Source organism: Staurois parvus, unplaced genomic scaffold, assembly GCF_062004578.1.
Source record: "Staurois parvus isolate SC_StPar_1 unplaced genomic scaffold, SC_StPar_1.0 ptg000392l, whole genome shotgun sequence".
NCBI lineage: Eukaryota > Metazoa > Chordata > Amphibia > Anura > Ranidae > Staurois > Staurois parvus.
In genome coordinates this window covers 3,949,116-3,967,165 of record NW_028318188.1, presented here as the reverse complement: position 1 = coordinate 3,967,165, position 18,050 = coordinate 3,949,116, and the positions used below count along the sequence as shown (strand labels likewise).

General features: G+C 43.6%; 1 protein-coding gene across 2 annotated transcripts in view; it reads right to left on the bottom strand.

Annotated features, from left to right (window-relative positions):
- Positions 1 to 18,050, bottom strand: part of GFM2 (GTP dependent ribosome recycling factor mitochondrial 2) — a 70,697-nt gene that overhangs the window by 44,951 nt on the left and 7,696 nt on the right. Inside the window, exons 3-5 of one of the 2 annotated variants that reach the window (XM_089686164.1) lie at positions 7,916 to 8,003; positions 3,917 to 3,962; positions 3,145 to 3,258 (exon numbers count right to left, since the gene is read on the bottom strand). In XM_089686164.1, the coding sequence (XP_089542290.1) occupies positions 3,145 to 3,258; positions 3,917 to 3,962; positions 7,916 to 8,003 (248 nt within the window). The remainder of the gene's footprint in view (positions 1 to 3,144; positions 3,259 to 3,916; positions 3,963 to 7,915; positions 8,004 to 18,050) is intronic. The other variant, XM_089686166.1, reaches the window with a different exon arrangement.

Below are 18,050 nucleotides of genomic sequence, written 5' to 3'. Positions count from 1 at the left end.
AAAAGGAGAGGACTGTTTAGTTCTGCTATAACTGCTGCTCAGGGCTCTGGGCTTCAACAAAATGGCAGTCTCCAGCAAGAAGAAACAGGAGCAATGCAGCAGGCAATTTACAGCACACACTAATTTTGGCTGCAGAATTATTAACCACTTCATTACCCCCTTCCTGTCCAGGCCAATTTTCAGCTTTCAGCGCTGTCACACTTTGCATAACAATTGCGCAGTCATGCAACACTGTACCCATATGAAATTTTTATCATTTTTTGCACACAAATAGAGCTTTCTTTTGGTGGGTGATATTTAATCATCACTGAGGTTTTAATTTTTAGATAAATTTAAAAAAAAAAATTTTTTTCTTCATTTCTGTTATGAAATGTTTCAAATGAATAGCCTTTCTTTATAAAATTTAGGTCAAAATGAGAGAGAGAGAGAGAGAGAGAGAGAGAGAGAGAGAGAGAGAGAGAGAGAGAAAAATATATATATATATATATATATATATATATATATATATATATATGAAACTGATCAGTTCTGATGTACGGATGGCCCATCTCATTTCTTGAGGCCTGAAAACCACAGGATAGTATAAATATCCCCCAAATGACCCATTTTTGGTAAATAGGCAGTCCATGGCATGGCTAGTATTTTTTAACCACTTGCCTACCAGGCACTTATACCCCCTTCCTTACCAGGCCAATTTTCAGCTTTCAGCGCTGCCGCACTTTGATTGACAATTGCGCGGTCATGCAACATTGTACCCATATGCAATTTTGATCATTTTTTTCTCACAAATAGAGCTTTCTTTTGGTGGTATTTAATCGCCACTGGGCACTTTACTTTTTGCGCTATAAATTAAAAAAAGTGCAAAAAATTAAAAAAAAAAAAAAGTTTATTTGTTTCTTTTATAAAATTTTTCAAACAGGTATTTTTTCTCCTTCACTGATTTGCGTTGATGAGGCGGCACTGATGGGCACTGATAGGCGGCACTGATGGGCACTGATAGGCAGCACTAAAGGGCACTGATAGGCAGTACTAATGAGGTGGCACGGATAGGCGGCACTGATAGACAGCACTAATTAGGGGTCACGGATAGGCGGCACTGATAGGCGACACTGATAGGTGACACTGATGATGGGTACTGATAGACGGCACTGACTGGCATCACTTCTGGGCACTGACTGGCGGCACTGACTGGCACAACCCCTGGGCACTGACTGGTGGCACTGACTGGCAGCACTGCTGGGCTGCACTGGTGGGTGGCACTGGTGGGCAGCACTGGTGGGTGGGCACAGGTGGGCACAGGTGGGTGGCACTGCTGGGCACATGTAGGTGGCACTTCTGGGCACAGGTAGGTGGCACTGCAGAGTGGCACAGGTGGGGGCACTGCTGGGCACAGGTGGGGGCACTGCTGGGAACGGGTGGGCGGGGCTAGTGGGCGCACTGCTGGGCGGAACTTGCGGGTGTCACTGCTGGGCACCGATCATCAGGGCACTGATCATCAGTGCCCTGATGATCGGTGCCGATCCCCGCTCTGACAACTGCCGGTTCTCGGCAGTACTTTCCTCACGATCTGACAGCGTGAGGAAAGTGCAGCCGAGAACCGGCACTTGCATTTCCCTCTGATCAGCGTGTCATTGGACACCGCTGATCACGTGGTAAAAGGCCGGTGGGATCGGCCTTTCACCACATCACGTGATCAGCTGTGTCCGTAGGACACAGCGATCACGGAGATCGCCGGGTGCGCGCCCCCTGGGGCGCGCAGGAGAGCGCGTTCTGGGAGGACGTCATATGACGTCCACTCAGAACTGGCCGGCCGCGGTGAAGCCGTCATTCGGCTATGCGCGGTCGGCAAGAAGTTAAGTTGTCATTTTTTGTCACAATTTTTTGGGAAAATAAGTACTGTTAGTGATAATTTTTTTTATTTGCACTAACAAACAATTTTGAGGACAAGCTTTCGGGGAGTGTCCCCTTCTTCAGGTCCAAGCAGTACTTGAGTACTGCTTGGACCTGAAGAAGGGGACACTCCCTGAAAGCTTGTCCTCAAAATTAAATGGAAAAAAAAAAAGTGAGCGCTATATGTCAAAGCAGCTGGGACACCAAAAAGGTACCAATACAACCTTCCCAAAGCAAAATCAAAAAAATATAGGTGCAGCGCTTGTAAAATCAACAATATATATCATGCGATAAAAAAGCATATAACTTAGTATATGGTGCACAATCAAATGTCCATGTGATGGTCAAGATATGAAATATGGTATTGAGGATTTCTTCCCAACCACTTCTGGTGAAAAATAAGTAAATTGCGCACTCACCAGATGCACAAAGTATTTGCGCATTTGAGAAAACAATATCTCACTGGGTCAGCTGGAACACCTTGAAGAGGGTTTCTCCCATCTGATATGGATTCCTCCTTGGCTACCTCCTGGTGCTCCCACTTTAAGATACCACCAGAAGTGACAGCTTCTTCATTTCCACCCTGACAGGTTCTCTGTAGTGGGGTTAGCCCAGGGCTACAATGGGGATGAAATCTCATTGCTACAGAGTGATTACGCCACTTATTAACAGTCTTCTGTTTACCTCTAGGTTAGCCCAGGGCTACAATGGGGATGAAATCTCATTGCTACAGAGTGATTACGCCACTTATTAACAGTCTTCTGTTTACCTCTAGGTTAGCCCAGGGCTACAATGGGGATGAAATCTCATTGCTATAGAGTGATTACGCCACTTATTAACAGTCCTCTGTTTACCTCTAGGTAAACAGAGGGCTGTTAATAAGTGGCGTAATCACTCTGTAGCAATGAGATTTCATCCCCATTGTAGCCCTGGGCTAACCCCACTACAGAGAACCTGTCAGGGTGGAAATGAAGAAGCTGTCACTTCTGGTGGTATCTTAAAGTGGGAGCACCAGGAGGTAGCCAAGGAGGAATCCATATCAGATGGGAGAAACCCTCTTCAAGGTGTTCCAGCTGACCCAGTGAGATATTGTTTTCTCAAATGCGCAAATACTTTGTGCATCTGGTGAGTGCGCAATTTACTTATTTTTCACCAGAAGTGGTTGGGAAGAAATCCTCAATACCATATTTCATATCTTGACCATCACATGGACATTTGATTGTGCACCATATACTAAGTTATATGCTTTTTTACCGTGACAGATCACACCACTGCGTGGCCCCCACGACCGCTTGATAGGTGCCTTCTGAACAGACATCACACGACACCAACTCAGAAGGAGAAACGCCCCACCTGGCCATCAATCTGCTATAAGTCAGGCAGGAAGGTGTTAATGTGGAATCTATGTTCCTTGCTAAAGGACATTATTTTTTTTTAACAATTGTTATCAGTAAAGTTCCACTTAAATGCAAAGTGTCTGACATTTCAACAAAGTTTGTGTAAAAAAACAAAACAAAAAAAACTGTTATGCACCGCTATCGGCACCAGGGCCGTGGATAAGGGGGTACCACCAGTCCTCCTGGACAGGGCCAGGCCAGCAGGGGGGCCCAGGCAGCTTGGTAAATTGGATGTGCACAGTGGGAGTGATCGGCACAGTGGGAGGGCAATTACTGAAACCGATCCCCTGTATGGTTCTCTCTGCCGCAGCTGAAGACTGCCATCTTCTCCTCTCCTTCCCTCTGGCATTCAGCTGCTGCAGAGAGAACCATACAGGGGATTGATTCCAGTAATTGGCAGTTAGCATAGTAAACAGTATTTTTTTTCTTGGGGGGGCGGGGCTGTCAGGTTTGCTGTATGGGGCCCCATGGTTTCTAACAGCAGTCCTGATTGGCACTGCTGTCGTCTCACAACATATTTTATACACCCTTTATTTTTATACCTACAGGCACTACTGCTAACTGGTAATCTGTAACATTCAGCCAAAATAACGGATTATTTCCTCAAATAATACCCAAAGAAGACTTACTTGGATGTTGGAGGATTGATGATGCTCCGCAAAGACTTTATGTCGCCTGAAAAAAATAAGGTGACAAACAATGCCTCAAAGAACGTTATAACAAATATTTCTATTTATTACACTGCCAATAAGGATAAACAAGAAAAATCATATTTAAAAATCAGTTAGAGCAGTGGTTCTCAACCTTCCTAATGCCACGACCCTTTAATACAGTTCCTCACGTTGTGGTGACCCCCAACCATAAAATTATTTTTGTTGCTACTTCATAACTGTAATTTTGCAGTGGGATGAGTAGTGCCACATCACTGGTGTCAGTGGGAGGTGTAGTGCCACATCACTGGTGTCAGTGGGAGGAGTAGTGCCACATCACTGATGTCAGTGGGAGGAGTAGTGCCACATCACTGATGTCAGTGGGAGGAATAGTGTCCCATCGTTGGTATCAGTGGGAGGAATAGTGTCCCATCGTTGGTATCAGTGGGAGGAATAGTGCCCCATCGTTGGTATCAGTGGGAGGAATAGTGCCCCATCGTTGGTATCAGTGGGAGGAATAGTGCCCCATCGTTGGTATCAGTGGGAGGAATAGTGCCCCATCGTTGGTATCAGTGGGAGGAATAGTGCCCCATCGTTGGTATCAGTGGGAGGAATAGTGCCCCATCGTTGGTATCAGTGGGAGGAATAGTGCCCCATCGTTGGTATCAGTGGGAGGAATAGTGCCCCATCGTTGGTATCAGTGGGAGGAATAGTGCCCCATCGTTGGTATCAGTGGGAGGAATAGTGCCCCATCGTTGGTATCAGTGGGAGGAATAGTGCCCCATCGTTGGTATCAGTGGGAGGAATAGTGCCCCATCGTTGGTATCAGTGGGAGGAATAGTGCCCCATCGTTGGTATCAGTGGGAGGAATAGTGCCCCATCGTTGGTATCAGTGGGAGGAATAGTGCCCCATCGTTGGTATCAGTGGGAGGAATAGTGCCCCATCGTTGGTATCAGTGGGAGGAATAGTGCCCCATCGTTGGTATCAGTGGGAGGAATAGTGCCCCATCGTTGGTATCAGTGGGAGGAATAGTGCCCCATCGTTGGTATCAGTGGGAGGAATAGTGCCCCATCGTTGGTATCAGTGGGAGGAATAGTGCCCCATCGTTGGTATCAGTGGGAGGAATAGTGCCCCATCGTTGGTATCAGTGGGAGGAATAGTGCCCCATCGTTGGTATCAGTGGGAGGAATAGTGCCCCATCGTTGGTATCAGTGGGAGGAATAGTGCCCCATCGTTGGTATCAGTGGGAGGAATAGTGCCCCATCGTTGGTATCAGTGGGAGGAATAGTGCCCCATCGTTGGTATCAGTGGGAGGAATAGTGCCCCATCGTTGGTATCAGTGGGAGGAATAGTGCCCCATCGTTGGTATCAGTGGGAGGAATAGTGCCCCATCGTTGGTATCAGTGGGAGGAATAGTGCCCCATCGTTGGTATCAGTGGGAGGAATAGTGCCCCATCGTTGGTATCAGTGGGAGGAATAGTGCCCCATCGTTGGTATCAGTGGGAGGAATAGTGCCCCATCGTTGGTATCAGTGGGAGGAATAGTGCCCCATCGTTGGTATCAGTGGGAGGAATAGTGTCCCATCGTTGGTATCAGTGGGAGGAATAGTGTCCCATCGTTGGTATCAGTGGGAGGAATAGTGTCCCATCGTTGGTATCAGTGGGAGGAATAGTGTCCCATCGTTGGTATCAGTGGGAGGAATAGTGTCCCATCGTTGGTATCAGTGGGAGGAATAGTGTCCCATCGTTGGTGTCAGTGGGAGGAATAGTGTCCCATCGTTGGTATCAGTGGGAGGAATAGTGCCCCATCGTTGGTATCAGTGGGAGGAATAGTGCCCCATCGTTGGTATCAGTGGGAGGAATAGTGCCCCATCGTTGGTATCAGTGGGAGGAATAGTGCCCCATCGTTGGTATCAGTGGGAGGAATAGTGCCCCATCATTGGTATCAGTGGGAGGAATAGTGCTCCATCATTGGTGTCAGTGGGAGGAATAGTGCCTCATCATTGGTATCAGTGGGAGGAATAGTGCCATATCATTGGTATTAGTGACACCAATGATGGGGCACTATTCTTCCCACTGACGCCAATGATACTTACCTTGCTGACCCCTGCTCCAGCCTATGCTCACTCCCTCCCTCTCCCATCTACAGCCAGCATACCTGGCTGCAGCAGCACCATCTGCACAGTACAGACACTTACCGGTAAGCTGTCTTCCTTCTCCGGCCGCTCTCCTTCACTCACTCTGGCAGCTCCCTCACTCAGTCTTCTTTGATCTTTGTGCTGCCCCTCAGCTCCTCCTCACCAAGCTCCACCTCCTCACCGGTGATTGGCTGCCTGTGTGCCTCTCCTGAGCTACAGTTTCGGCGGCCAATCACCAGCGAGGAGGCGGAGCTGTTGAGTGATCCCGGGGGTGTGGCCAGATGACCAGGGCCGGCATGTCATCCCGCCCACACATCACGGTCCAGGGAAATGTGGGTGTATCTGCATGTGGGCAGACCCACCTGGAGACAGAGTCTTGGTTCCGAAGACCATCGGAAATATGTGTATTCAGATGGTCTTAGGCGACCCCTGTGAAAGGGTCGTTCGACCCCCAAAGGGGTCGCGACCCACAGGTTGAGAACCGCTGAGTTAGAGGATTTCTTTAATAAAAGAAAGGCTGTAGCAGAAAGGCTGTAGCAGCTACCATGCTGACTGTTTCACTTAGAGTCACTGGCCTGGAAGAAATATTCACATCAGGACGCCTGCCTTTTCTCCAACATTCCAGATTTGTATATTTGTACTAGATGAGTGACTCCAAGTATTGGAATAAGGGGGTCAGCATAGTGGTCAATCAACATTTATTTTGAAGTCAGCAAGTGAACCTTTCAGAACCTGAGCAATTCAAAATCAGTCACATGGTAAAAAAAAAAAATCATATGAATAAATTACTGTCAGTGTAAACAGCAAAAAAAAAACATAACACAGATTCAAAAGTAAATGCAGCTGAATTTACATGCAAATATGGACTTTTCTTGTGAAACACCCTACCATCAATCAAATCTCAGTACTGAACAATTATTCCAACCAACGGTCTTCTTAAAAGTAGAAGTCCTGTCAAATATGAACTATACTTAAATCTGCTCCCATCGCATATTCTAAGCGCTATTCTAACTACCCTGTAGAGAAAGATGTCTACACTTACCTACTCAGAGGGCGCTGCGGTCTGGTCACATGATTGACTCCCAGTGCCAGCTTCAGTGTAGAGGAGTGACACCGGACAAGGAAAGCCCCATAGTAAGCCTGTGAGTGCCGTCATCGCTCAGGCACTGTGGCTGTTGTTGGCAATCTCTTGCTGGTTGCTGGGGAGACCGGACTGGAGCGCCCTCAGAATAAGTAAGTATAGACAGGTTTCCTCTACAAAGAATCAATGTGGGTGCGGCACTACTTGTGCATACAAATACACCTATACAATAATTAAACCTTACAATTTCAGTACAATCAATAAATTGTGCAAACCAATACAAAGTGATACGTGTCAGAAAAGGTTTAATTATGTATGAGCATAAAATTCAATAAAGTGCTGTATACAAATATCATAAACTGACTGTGTGCTTATAGGCTTAATTTTTTTTTATAAATAACAAAACACATCATACTTACCTGCTCTTTGCAGTGGACTTGCAAAGAGCAGCTGTGATCCTTATCTTGTTGGGTCCTCTGCAGGCGCTTCTGCCCAGTCCCTCCTGTCGGGTGCCCCCACAGAAAGCAGCTTGCTATGGGGGCACCAGCTGCTCTGTGTGTCCATTCACACACGGAGCCGTGGCTCAGTCCCAGGATAGCCGAGACACCAGTGCAGTGCTCAAGGGGGGCTGGGGGAGCTGGTGCACAGAGAAGAATGCATATAATGCATGATGGTAAAAAACCTTGAGCCTTTGCAACCACTTTAAATAATCTAGTAATTAATCAGGTAAATATTAGAAGCACAATAGTAAAATAATACCTGTTGGCATGCTGTAGTTTCTGACATGGAAACTGTGAGGTCTTCCTTGTCTATGAAGGATGAGTTGTCTTTTGCAGCACTGTATACACTGTGTAGGAAGACAGGAGGTGTCATAAACCAATCTATATAATTTTATACATATTGCACACAAGCACTGCAGATTATTGAACCACTAAAAGGGCCAATTTAGATGCAGACACAATGGACCAGATTACATATATTACAGCTCTAGGTAGATATAACAGACACACATAATACATCTCCGTAATCATGAATGCATCATTAAATGTATTTTTAAATATATGAAGTGTAAGTATCTGAATTTGACCAGGTATCAGCCTCTTACAGTCCATGTACAGTCAGTTTTACGTGCTGACAAAAATATATGCTGACAGGAGGAGAAAACAGAATGACAAAGTGATGAGATCATCCCTGTGCTACTTATCTCTTCACTACCCAGTCACAGGCTGTCCATGACAACCTATGCAGGCCATAGATGGGGAGAAAACCGGCTGATTTTTCTTTAAAAAAAACGCAAAATAAGTCGTTCAATCGGCCGACGTTACCAGGAACGGTAAAAAAAAATCAGCCGATTTTCATCCAGTCTACAGCCGGTAAAAAGTGTCTCTGCAGAGAGCTCCGCTATTTCTTTGACAGTTCTTATGACATTTATAGCGGATGCAACATTGTATCTATTTGTATCCATTTTGGATACAGATGTTTTTATTCGGAAACAAATAGATACATTGTTGCAGCCGCTATAAATGTCAAAGAACTGTCAAAGAAATAGCGGAGCTCTCTGCAGGGACACTTTTTGCCGGAATGGAATTCTTCATCCTCTTCTTCTTCTTCTTCATCCTCTTCTTCTTCCTCCTCTTCTTTTTTCTTCTTCGTCTTACTCTTGCAGGTCACTGCTCATGCGCAGATTTTTTAATCGGTAAAAAGATCGGCCGATTTGCCCATCATTGCCGCGAAAATCGGCCGATTGGCAAAATCGCCCGATTTTTTTCAAACTTTACCAATACAAAAAAAACCTGCCAAAATACCGAAAAACGGCCAACCTATTAACCCATTAACGATCCGAAAATCGGCTGATTTTATTTTTGGCCGAAAAATCGGCCGATTTTCGACCCATCTACGGCCTGCACTAGACTCAGAGGAAAGTAGTTTGAATGATGAGGCCATCTAGTGAAAGAAAAGAGTGCTACAGGGGAAATCTATGGATTGAAGGTGAATAGATCAATAAAAACAGGATTTTTCAGTCACTATAAAATGCTTTTCCTGCTATCAGCATTGCTTTCCTACAAAACTGAGGTGTGCTGGTAGCGTGAGGGGATGATCTTGGGATGACCTAAAGTTTTTTATGTTTGTCAGTGTCCAATCTAACTTTAAGCAGCAGTCCACAAAATATACCAAGAAAAGGACTTTATGTACGAAAATCCTTTTTTTTCCCCCCCTATTGTCATCCACTGAGGAATTCTTTAACCTTCGGGCCATTCAACTGAGGAGTGGGCAACAAATGCTAACAGGCCAGAAACACAGAAGAGAACTAGGACTGACTGCAGCTCAAAGCCAGCTAACAGGACCTTACACCAAGGCTGGCATCAGACAAGCAAAAGACAGATGAACAAAAGACTAGGTGGCACATTCGCAAATCTTGAAAAAAAGTTGCTGGATGCTGAAAAAAAACTGAGACATGCTCACAGATTTAGGGCCAATTTTACACTGACTTGTGCTAAAGTGTATAGAAAATGGATGTACACATGCAGTCCCCTGGTCGGATTATAACCCTGTTTTGGCACATTGCAACGCATCGCACCAAAGCCCCCGCTCCTCGGTGTGGTGTCATAATGACTCTCTTATCTTTCTCCCATATAGTGGAAGACATCAGGATCCATTCTCTAGATTACTTTTGGAATAACACTCACTCTGTCCCATCCCCAACAACTCTATGGGAAGCTTACAAAGCGGGTATTCAGGGCCATATCATTCATTTATCCTCGCGGCGCCATAAAGAACGCACAAAACGTAAAATAATTTTGGAGACGGCGACGCAGCTTTTCAAAAATTCTCCATCGGCACATAACAGAAAGTGTGTTGAACAACTGCGCACAGATCTTAATCTCTGCCTTACAGACAAGGTGGAACACCACCTTCATTGGACTCACCAAAAGGCAATAAAATTGACGCTATGCTGGCTAATCGTCTTCGTTTGTTTGCCCCCCGAAGCAACACTTTCACGCCCTAAAAACAAGGAAACGCACCCCTAATCTACGTCACATTATCGATGAATTCCACTTTCATCTCGCCAAATTAAATGCAGGAAAGAGGGAGGCTCCCGTGAAGATATTTCTACGACAAACCCCCCCCTCACGAAAATTACAGCTGACCAATGATCAAACTTGGGCGTAGACCTCATGGAAGCCGAAAACAGACACACAGTTATAGAGATGAAAATACACAAACGTGCAGGCCCAGATGGCTTTACGGCCATCTGGGAAGTTTGGCAACATAGTGACACCAAACCTAACCCAGACCTTTAATCAACTTAAACATGAGGGCCACCTTACATCCGATATGCTTAAGGCACACATAGTGATGCTTCCTAAACCTGGGTAAAGTTAAGCAAACTTGGGCTAATTACCGCCTTATTTCACTACTCAACGTAGACACCAAGATCTTGACAAAGACCCTGGCAACCAGACTGAAGCACATAATAACAAAGGTAATCCACAAAGACCAAGTAGGCTTGGTGCCCCACCGTCAAGCAGCCTACAACATACGTTGTACACTTTTGCTTAGCCACTTAGCCCACAGTCGCTCCCAAGAATTGATTCTTCTTTCATTGGACATGAATAAAGCATTCAATACGTTATCATGGATCTATTTACGCTTGGCCCTACAGCGCTGAGGAATAGGAGATTAATTTTTGACGTGGATTTCAGCTGCTACAAACGGATACCATGGGATGCAATCTACTCTGTTCGCGGGGGGGGGGGGGGGGGGGAAATGGAGACCTTTCAGGAATGCCCTCTCTCCCCCCTTCTCTTTATATTAGCCCCTTGCTGCTCAAATTCGATCTCATCCTGATATCAAAGGTAGCCAGGATCCAGCATAAAACCGCCCTTTTTGCAGATAATATTTTGCTATATTTGACCTCACCGCACATATCTCTCCCCAACTAACAGAAGCTTCTTACTCAGTTTGCATCTCTTTCAGGCCTGCACATGAACCCTACAAAATCCATGGCACAAAATGTCTCCCTGTCTCCAGTGACCCGGTCCGCATTCAGGCACAGTTCCTTTTCAATGGACCCAGACATTGCCATGCTTAGGAGTAGTCCTTACCCCCTACTTATGACTCTCTCTACCAAGTCAACATTGCACTGATACTTTGCCAACTTAGAACCCTACTTTACTCTTGGAACTCCATGTCTCGGTCTTGGTTTGGGCAGGCCCATGCTATTAAAATGTCCTACCAAAATTGCTCTATCCTTTCCGTGTCCTTCCTATTCATATTCCATCCTCTATTCTCTGTATACTGCAGAGACAAATCTTGGACTTCATCTGGGCCTCAGGACGTCCTAGGCTCTCTCGCCATCTTCTCTTCTGTCCTAGAATTTGAGGCGGGTTGGGGATCCCACATATTCAGCACTACTATGTAGCTACTCAAATCACACCCCTAATACAGTGTTTCTTAGGACCCAACCTTCCACTCTGGGCTATGATCGACATCTTGGAGGTTCACCCAATTCAACTATCTTCCATTATCTGGCTCCCCCCCCACCATCCAGACCTAAACCTCTCAACCCCATCTTGACTCATACATTAAAAATATGGGATTCCTGCAAATACTCAGCAGGACTAATGTCCCCTCATCTCCCCTTATTACAGATATACGATTGTCCTGTTTCCCACTGGGGAGTCAGACAAGACCGCCTTTGGGTGGTGGTGACACATGGCTTCACCATCATCTACTTAATGTTGACAGCGAATGGTTTATGTTCTTTGCTGTAATTTTGATAACACTATCATACTCCCTGCAATGAGTGGTTTTGTTACTTACAACTTAGTAATTTTGTTAGACCTCTATTACATAATACTACATCCCCGAGAACTTTAACTATCTTTGAATTTTCATGCAAATCATCTGCCAATATGAGAGAAGCCTTATCTGCTATTTACGAAGATCTCTGAAACCATATTTCTGAATCTTCACCCTACGTAAGTTTACCCGTTTTCAGTGGGAGAAAGACCTTCAGGAAACTATGTTACTGGAAGATTGGGTGCCAATTTAGCATTCTTTGGAAAATTCCTATAAGGCCCTCTCCCAATGGTATTTCACCCCACGCGTACAGCAAAATAAGTCCCTGGTTATGATGCTTTTTGTTTCAGAGGCTCATGGTATCATATATGATGGTCTTGTCCAGTGGCCCAGAGACTATGGATTCATGTTTATAATATGATTCACTCAGTTACACAACAAAATCTATGGAAAAATCCAAGATAGGCCCTCCTATTCCAACAGATTGCAGAGGCTCTCCAGCACTCTTGCACCCTAATCGGGTTTATTTTTATGGCAACAAAACAGACCATAGCATGTGTGCGTGGAGGACACTGGGTCTTCAATTTGAGGAGGTCAGTTCCACATGACCAATTTCTCTGTCAAGCAGCCTTGGCTGGATTACCCGCTTTACTACTCGTTTACTTCATCTATGATTCCTGCATGCTCAAATTTCACCTTCCTCCCAAAAAATCTATCTCAATTTCCTGTCTCTGCAGAGACGGGAGGACAAAATTCTAACACCCCGTGGCGAAATTCCCCCCTCCCCCCCCTTCTTTTTGTCTTTTCTCTTTTTTTCATCTCTTCATCCCTATTTCTCCCCCCCCCCTTTTTTTTTCCCTCTTTCCTTTTCTTTGCGCTAGTGTTTAGTAAGATCCATACTGGGACTTCTATTTCAGGAGTCCTTACTCTTCCATATGAATTTAACCCACGTAGCGAAAATGGATAATACTTTAGAATATTTTTCGGTTTTTAGTTCATCAGCTTCATCATTTTACCTAAGCTTCCAAAATCGAACAATTTTTAAGCCCAGTCCAACATAACAGCCAGCATGATGTGCGGGTTTTCATTTGGGGGACCAAGTTGCATGTTTCTTCTTTCTGAACCGCACTAGTACACTCTCAGTTCTCTATTGTTTTATCAATATGTAGAAAATTATTTTTTTTCTTGTTCAATGCTTTATGATTACAGCCATGTTGGCCCCTGCATGGGTCACTATAGTCATTATAAAATGTATGTGCTTACATCATTTGCTCATCTTATGGTGCACTTTATGGTTTACTTCTCTGTGTTATACTTGTACAAAACTGGCTTCAGTAAAGGTCTTTTAGTACCAGAAAATGGATGTACATTTTTTTTTTCTCAGTAAATATATTTTAAAAGGTGCTATCGACATGAAATTTTCACCATGTCAGTAACAACCCATGCAATCCATATGAGACCAAAACAAATAAGTTCAGAAATTAGGTTATGTGTAATAAAATGGAATGACAGGGAAAATGTATTGAACATAAAAAGAAAGGGAAGAGCAAAAAGGCATGGAAAGCCAAGACTCCAGCTATAATCTATCAGTAATTAGAAAGCATCCTTGTCAGTGCAAATTAATATCAGCTGGTTCAGTCTCAACTGATGGTCTATAAAAAGGTCTCTCATTACCAAGGTGTCACACAAGAAACATTTCATAATGGGTAAAAGCAAAGAGCTCGCTCGAGATCTTTGCAAAACATACTGATGGCATTGGTTACAGAAGAATTTCTAAACTTCTGAATGTTCCAATGAGCACCGTTAGGGCCATAATCCGGAAGATTTCTGAAAGAGGAGTGAAAAAAATGATCAGAAGAGATGTCCAAGAGCCAAGGACCACTTGTGGAGAGCTTCAGAAAGACCTGGAATTAGCAGGTACAATTGTTTCAAAGAAAACAATAAGTATTGCACTCAACTGCCATGGCCTGTATGCACGCTCACCATGCAAGACTCCATAGCTAAAGAGAAAGCATGCTGAAGAATGTTTAAAGTTTGCTGCACAATATTTAGACAAGCCTGTGAAAATATAGTCTGGTCAGATGAGAACAAAATATTACTCTTTAGATGCCATAATACACACCATGTTTGGAGGTCAAATGGCACTGCACATCACCCCAAAAACACCATACCAACAGTGAAATTTTGAGGTGGGAACATCATGGTGTGGGGCCGTTATTCATTATACGGTACTGGCAAACTATATATCGTTGAAGGAAGGATGAATGGAAAAATGTACCTAGACATTCTTGACAAAAATCTGCTGCCATCTACTAGGGTGATAACGATGAAACAAGGGTGGACATTTCAGCAGAACAGTGATCCCAAACACAAAGCCGAGGAAACTCTCAACTGGTTTCAAAGAAAGAAAATAAAGCTGTTGGAATGGCTCAGCCAATCACCTGACTTGAAAGAACTAAAGATCAGAGTTCACAGAAGAGGCCCACGTGACCTTCAAGATTTGAAGACTGTGTGTAAGAATGGGCCAAAATCACACCTAAGCAATGCATGTGAATAGTTTCTTCATACAGGAGGCGTTTTGAAGCTGTCATTATCAACAAAGGATTTTGTACAAAAGTATTAAATAAATTTCAGTCAGCGTGTTCAACACTTTTTCCTGTGCGTCATTCCATCTTAATACACATAACTTAATTTCTGAATTTATTTTTTTGTTTCCTTTTTATGTATGGATTGCATGGGTTGTTACCGACATATGGTGAAAATTTCATGTCAACAGCACTTTTAGAATTATATTTACCTGGAAAAATGGTAACGTGTTCAATACTTATTTTACCAGCTGTACATTTCTGATGTCCATTGTTTAGTGCAGTTTAGTGTGCGTTTAAGCGTACTGCATTTTCACAGGATATCCTGTGACATCCGCTTACATTTGTTGTGCTAAAATGCACACAAGTTGCATTTTAGAGCAACACAGATCAATGTAGTCTTATGCTGTGAATAGAACACATTGTAAATGATTGTTTTTCAGATATCCTTTTGTTGATCTGCATTTTACAGCTGCATTAAAATACAGATCAACACACTTGTAAATTGGCTCTTAGCAAGTATGCCTGGACAGGAAAGGGTGAGACTCCTTGAGATAAGTTTGGATGATGGTCTGTCTGGAACTGGTGCACCCATACAAGATTACAAAAAGGGAATCAGTCTTCCTGAAAGAGAGGATGGGCCATGAAAAGGGTGGTGTAGAGGCTCTACAGTAAAACAAGAAATGCTGATCCACTGCAAAGATGGGGACACAGCATGAAAGTCTCCATAGTGAAAGGAGGCGATGACAAACTTTTTGGATTCCATGCAAAATGTATGTACTTGAATGGAGACAGGCAGAGCTTAGAGGGTGGATGCTTCTTTGGCTGTAGGAATGCTGAACAAGCTGGCATAAAATCTTTGAAACATTCTGTCACAGGAACAATGACACCTTGGTCCAGAAGACCCAAAGGGCCCAATGGAGATCTGCTAATCTTGTCGCCATGGGGCACCAGCCTTTGCACCCACCCGACCGGCTTACTCACAGAGGGAATTTTCAGAGACGGGGCACACATTGAGGCAAAGGTTCTATACCTGGAAAGAGCTCTGTGGCCAACTTTTAACAGTATGGAGTCTGGTGCAAGGAATCCAATATCGGGAGGTCTCATCCAGACTATTCCTGCAATGTCCAGTCCAGCAGGGTCACAGCACTCTAAAAACCAGACTGATCACAGCCATGCCAGATGGCTGAAATCTAAGAGACAAGCTCTATGCAGAAATGTAGAGGACAGTCTTGATTGAAGAAAAAAAATATAACAAAAAGGGGTGCCATCCAGTGGCCATAATGCCGTGTTTGTTTTTAAATACCTCAAATCAGGTTGAAAAATGGCCACTAGAAGGCGGTTACGGTCATACAAGATACTGCCGTTACCCCCCCGGTCAAGGCCAAGGTAGCCTTGTGCCACTGCTCCCTCCCCTTAACAAGTAACATAGCCATATAGCACTTAAACTGCAATTCACATGCCAGCTATGGAATTATCTTGAAGCCATTTAGACAAGACTTTTTGGGGCAGCCTCTATGGGAGGTGAAACTCGAAAAATGAGAATATCGTTCAAAAGTTCATTTATTTCAGTAATGCAACTTAAAAGGTGAAACCAATATATGAGATGGACTCATTACATGCAAAGCAAGATAGTTCAAGCGTGATTTGTCATAATTGTGATAATGGCTTACAGCTCATGAAAACCCCAAATCCACAATCTCAGAAAATTATTAGAATATTGTCAAAAGGTGCAATATTCTAGGCTCAAAGTGTCCCACTCTAATCAGCTAATTAAGCCATAACACCTGCAAAGGTTTACTGAGCCTTTAAATGTCTCTCAGTCTGGTTCAGTAGGAATCACAATCATGGAAAAGACTGCTGACCTGACAGTTGTGCAGAAAACCATCACTGATACCCTCCATAAGGAGGGAAAGCCTCAAAAGGTAATTGCAAAAGAAGTTGGATGTTCCCAAAGTGCTGTATCAAAGCACATTAATAGAAAGTTATGTGGAAGGGAAAAATGTGGAAGAAAAAGGTGCACAAGTAGCAGGGATGACCGCAGCCTGGAGAGGATTGTCAGGAAAAGGACATTCAAAAGTGTTGGGGACTTTCACAAGGAGTGGACTGAGGCTGGAGTCAGTGTATCAAGAGCCACCACACACAGACGGATCCTGGACATGGGCTTCAAATGTCGCATTCCTCTTGTCAAGCCACTCCTGAACAACAAACAACGTCAGAAGCGTCTTACCTGGGCTAAAGAAAAACAGACCTGGTCTTTTGCACAGTGGTCCAAAGTTCTCTTTTCTGATGAAAGCAACTTTTGCATCTCATTTGGAAACCAAGGACCCAGAGTATGGAGAAAGAATGGAGAGGCACACTCTGCAAGATGCTTGAAGTCCAGTGTGAAGTTTCCACAGTCTGCGTTGATTTGGGGAGCCATGTCATCTGCTGGTGTTGGTCCACTGTGCTTCATTAAGTCCAGGGTCAATGCAACCGTCTACCAGCAGATTTTGGAGCACTTCATGCTTCCTTCCACAGACGAGCTTTATGGGGATGCTATAATGGTGTGAACCTCCTGCGCTCAAACACTAATGGTGTAAGCAACCTAACTGGGAGCTGCTGCTAACATTAAATCATATACTAATGATCGTGTAAAACAGTGGCATGGAAGAATGTAGCGTTACTCCCATAAACTACTACATATAAATACATAAAACAAAATATAAGCGAGAAAAAAATACATATGCTATATGCAATATAGTGCCAAATTAAGTGAAATCATGCAAAATAATAACAAGTGACACTAATATATGTGAACACAAAAAAGGCTCAGCAGTGATGGTGAAAAATATTAATTCCAGCTGTAAAAATATATAATCACATTCAAATAATAATTGACTCATGAAAAAATCTAAAAAATGTGAGCAAACATGTACATCAATACACACATGTAACTACAAATACCCCATTAGGTGATCAAATAATTGAGTACATGAACTGCGTACAATAGTGAAGAAACAAAAGTGCAACTGCACACACCAAAAACTATTTCTGTGCTCTTAAAGTCCAAAAAACACGTAGATGACCACATTCGGATCAAACCTGTTTGGTCCACCACTGAAGTTTCCACCACTGAAGTTTAGTATTTGGAAATCAAGGTTTATTAGAGCCATTGGTCTGTAAGAGGCACAAATGGTGGGATCTTCAGCTCCCCCCTCCAGTGCTCCTATATACTTACCCGAGTCCAATCATGATGCAGTTAATATGAAATAAAAATAATATGTGGGGTCTTGCAAGCTACTATGGTGCCACAAAATATATTAACAAATGAAGTGCTATAAAATATGATTACAATTGAATTATAACAGTAGATTGCCTACACATCACACATACCCATACTCAAATTTCAGAAGAAGGCTATATTCTATCTTATTCAATTCAAAATTCGGATTACAGAAGGCTTTATTTTCTACTTATTAAAAATGTTAATTTCAAATTTCGGAAGACAGCTATATTCTAATTTA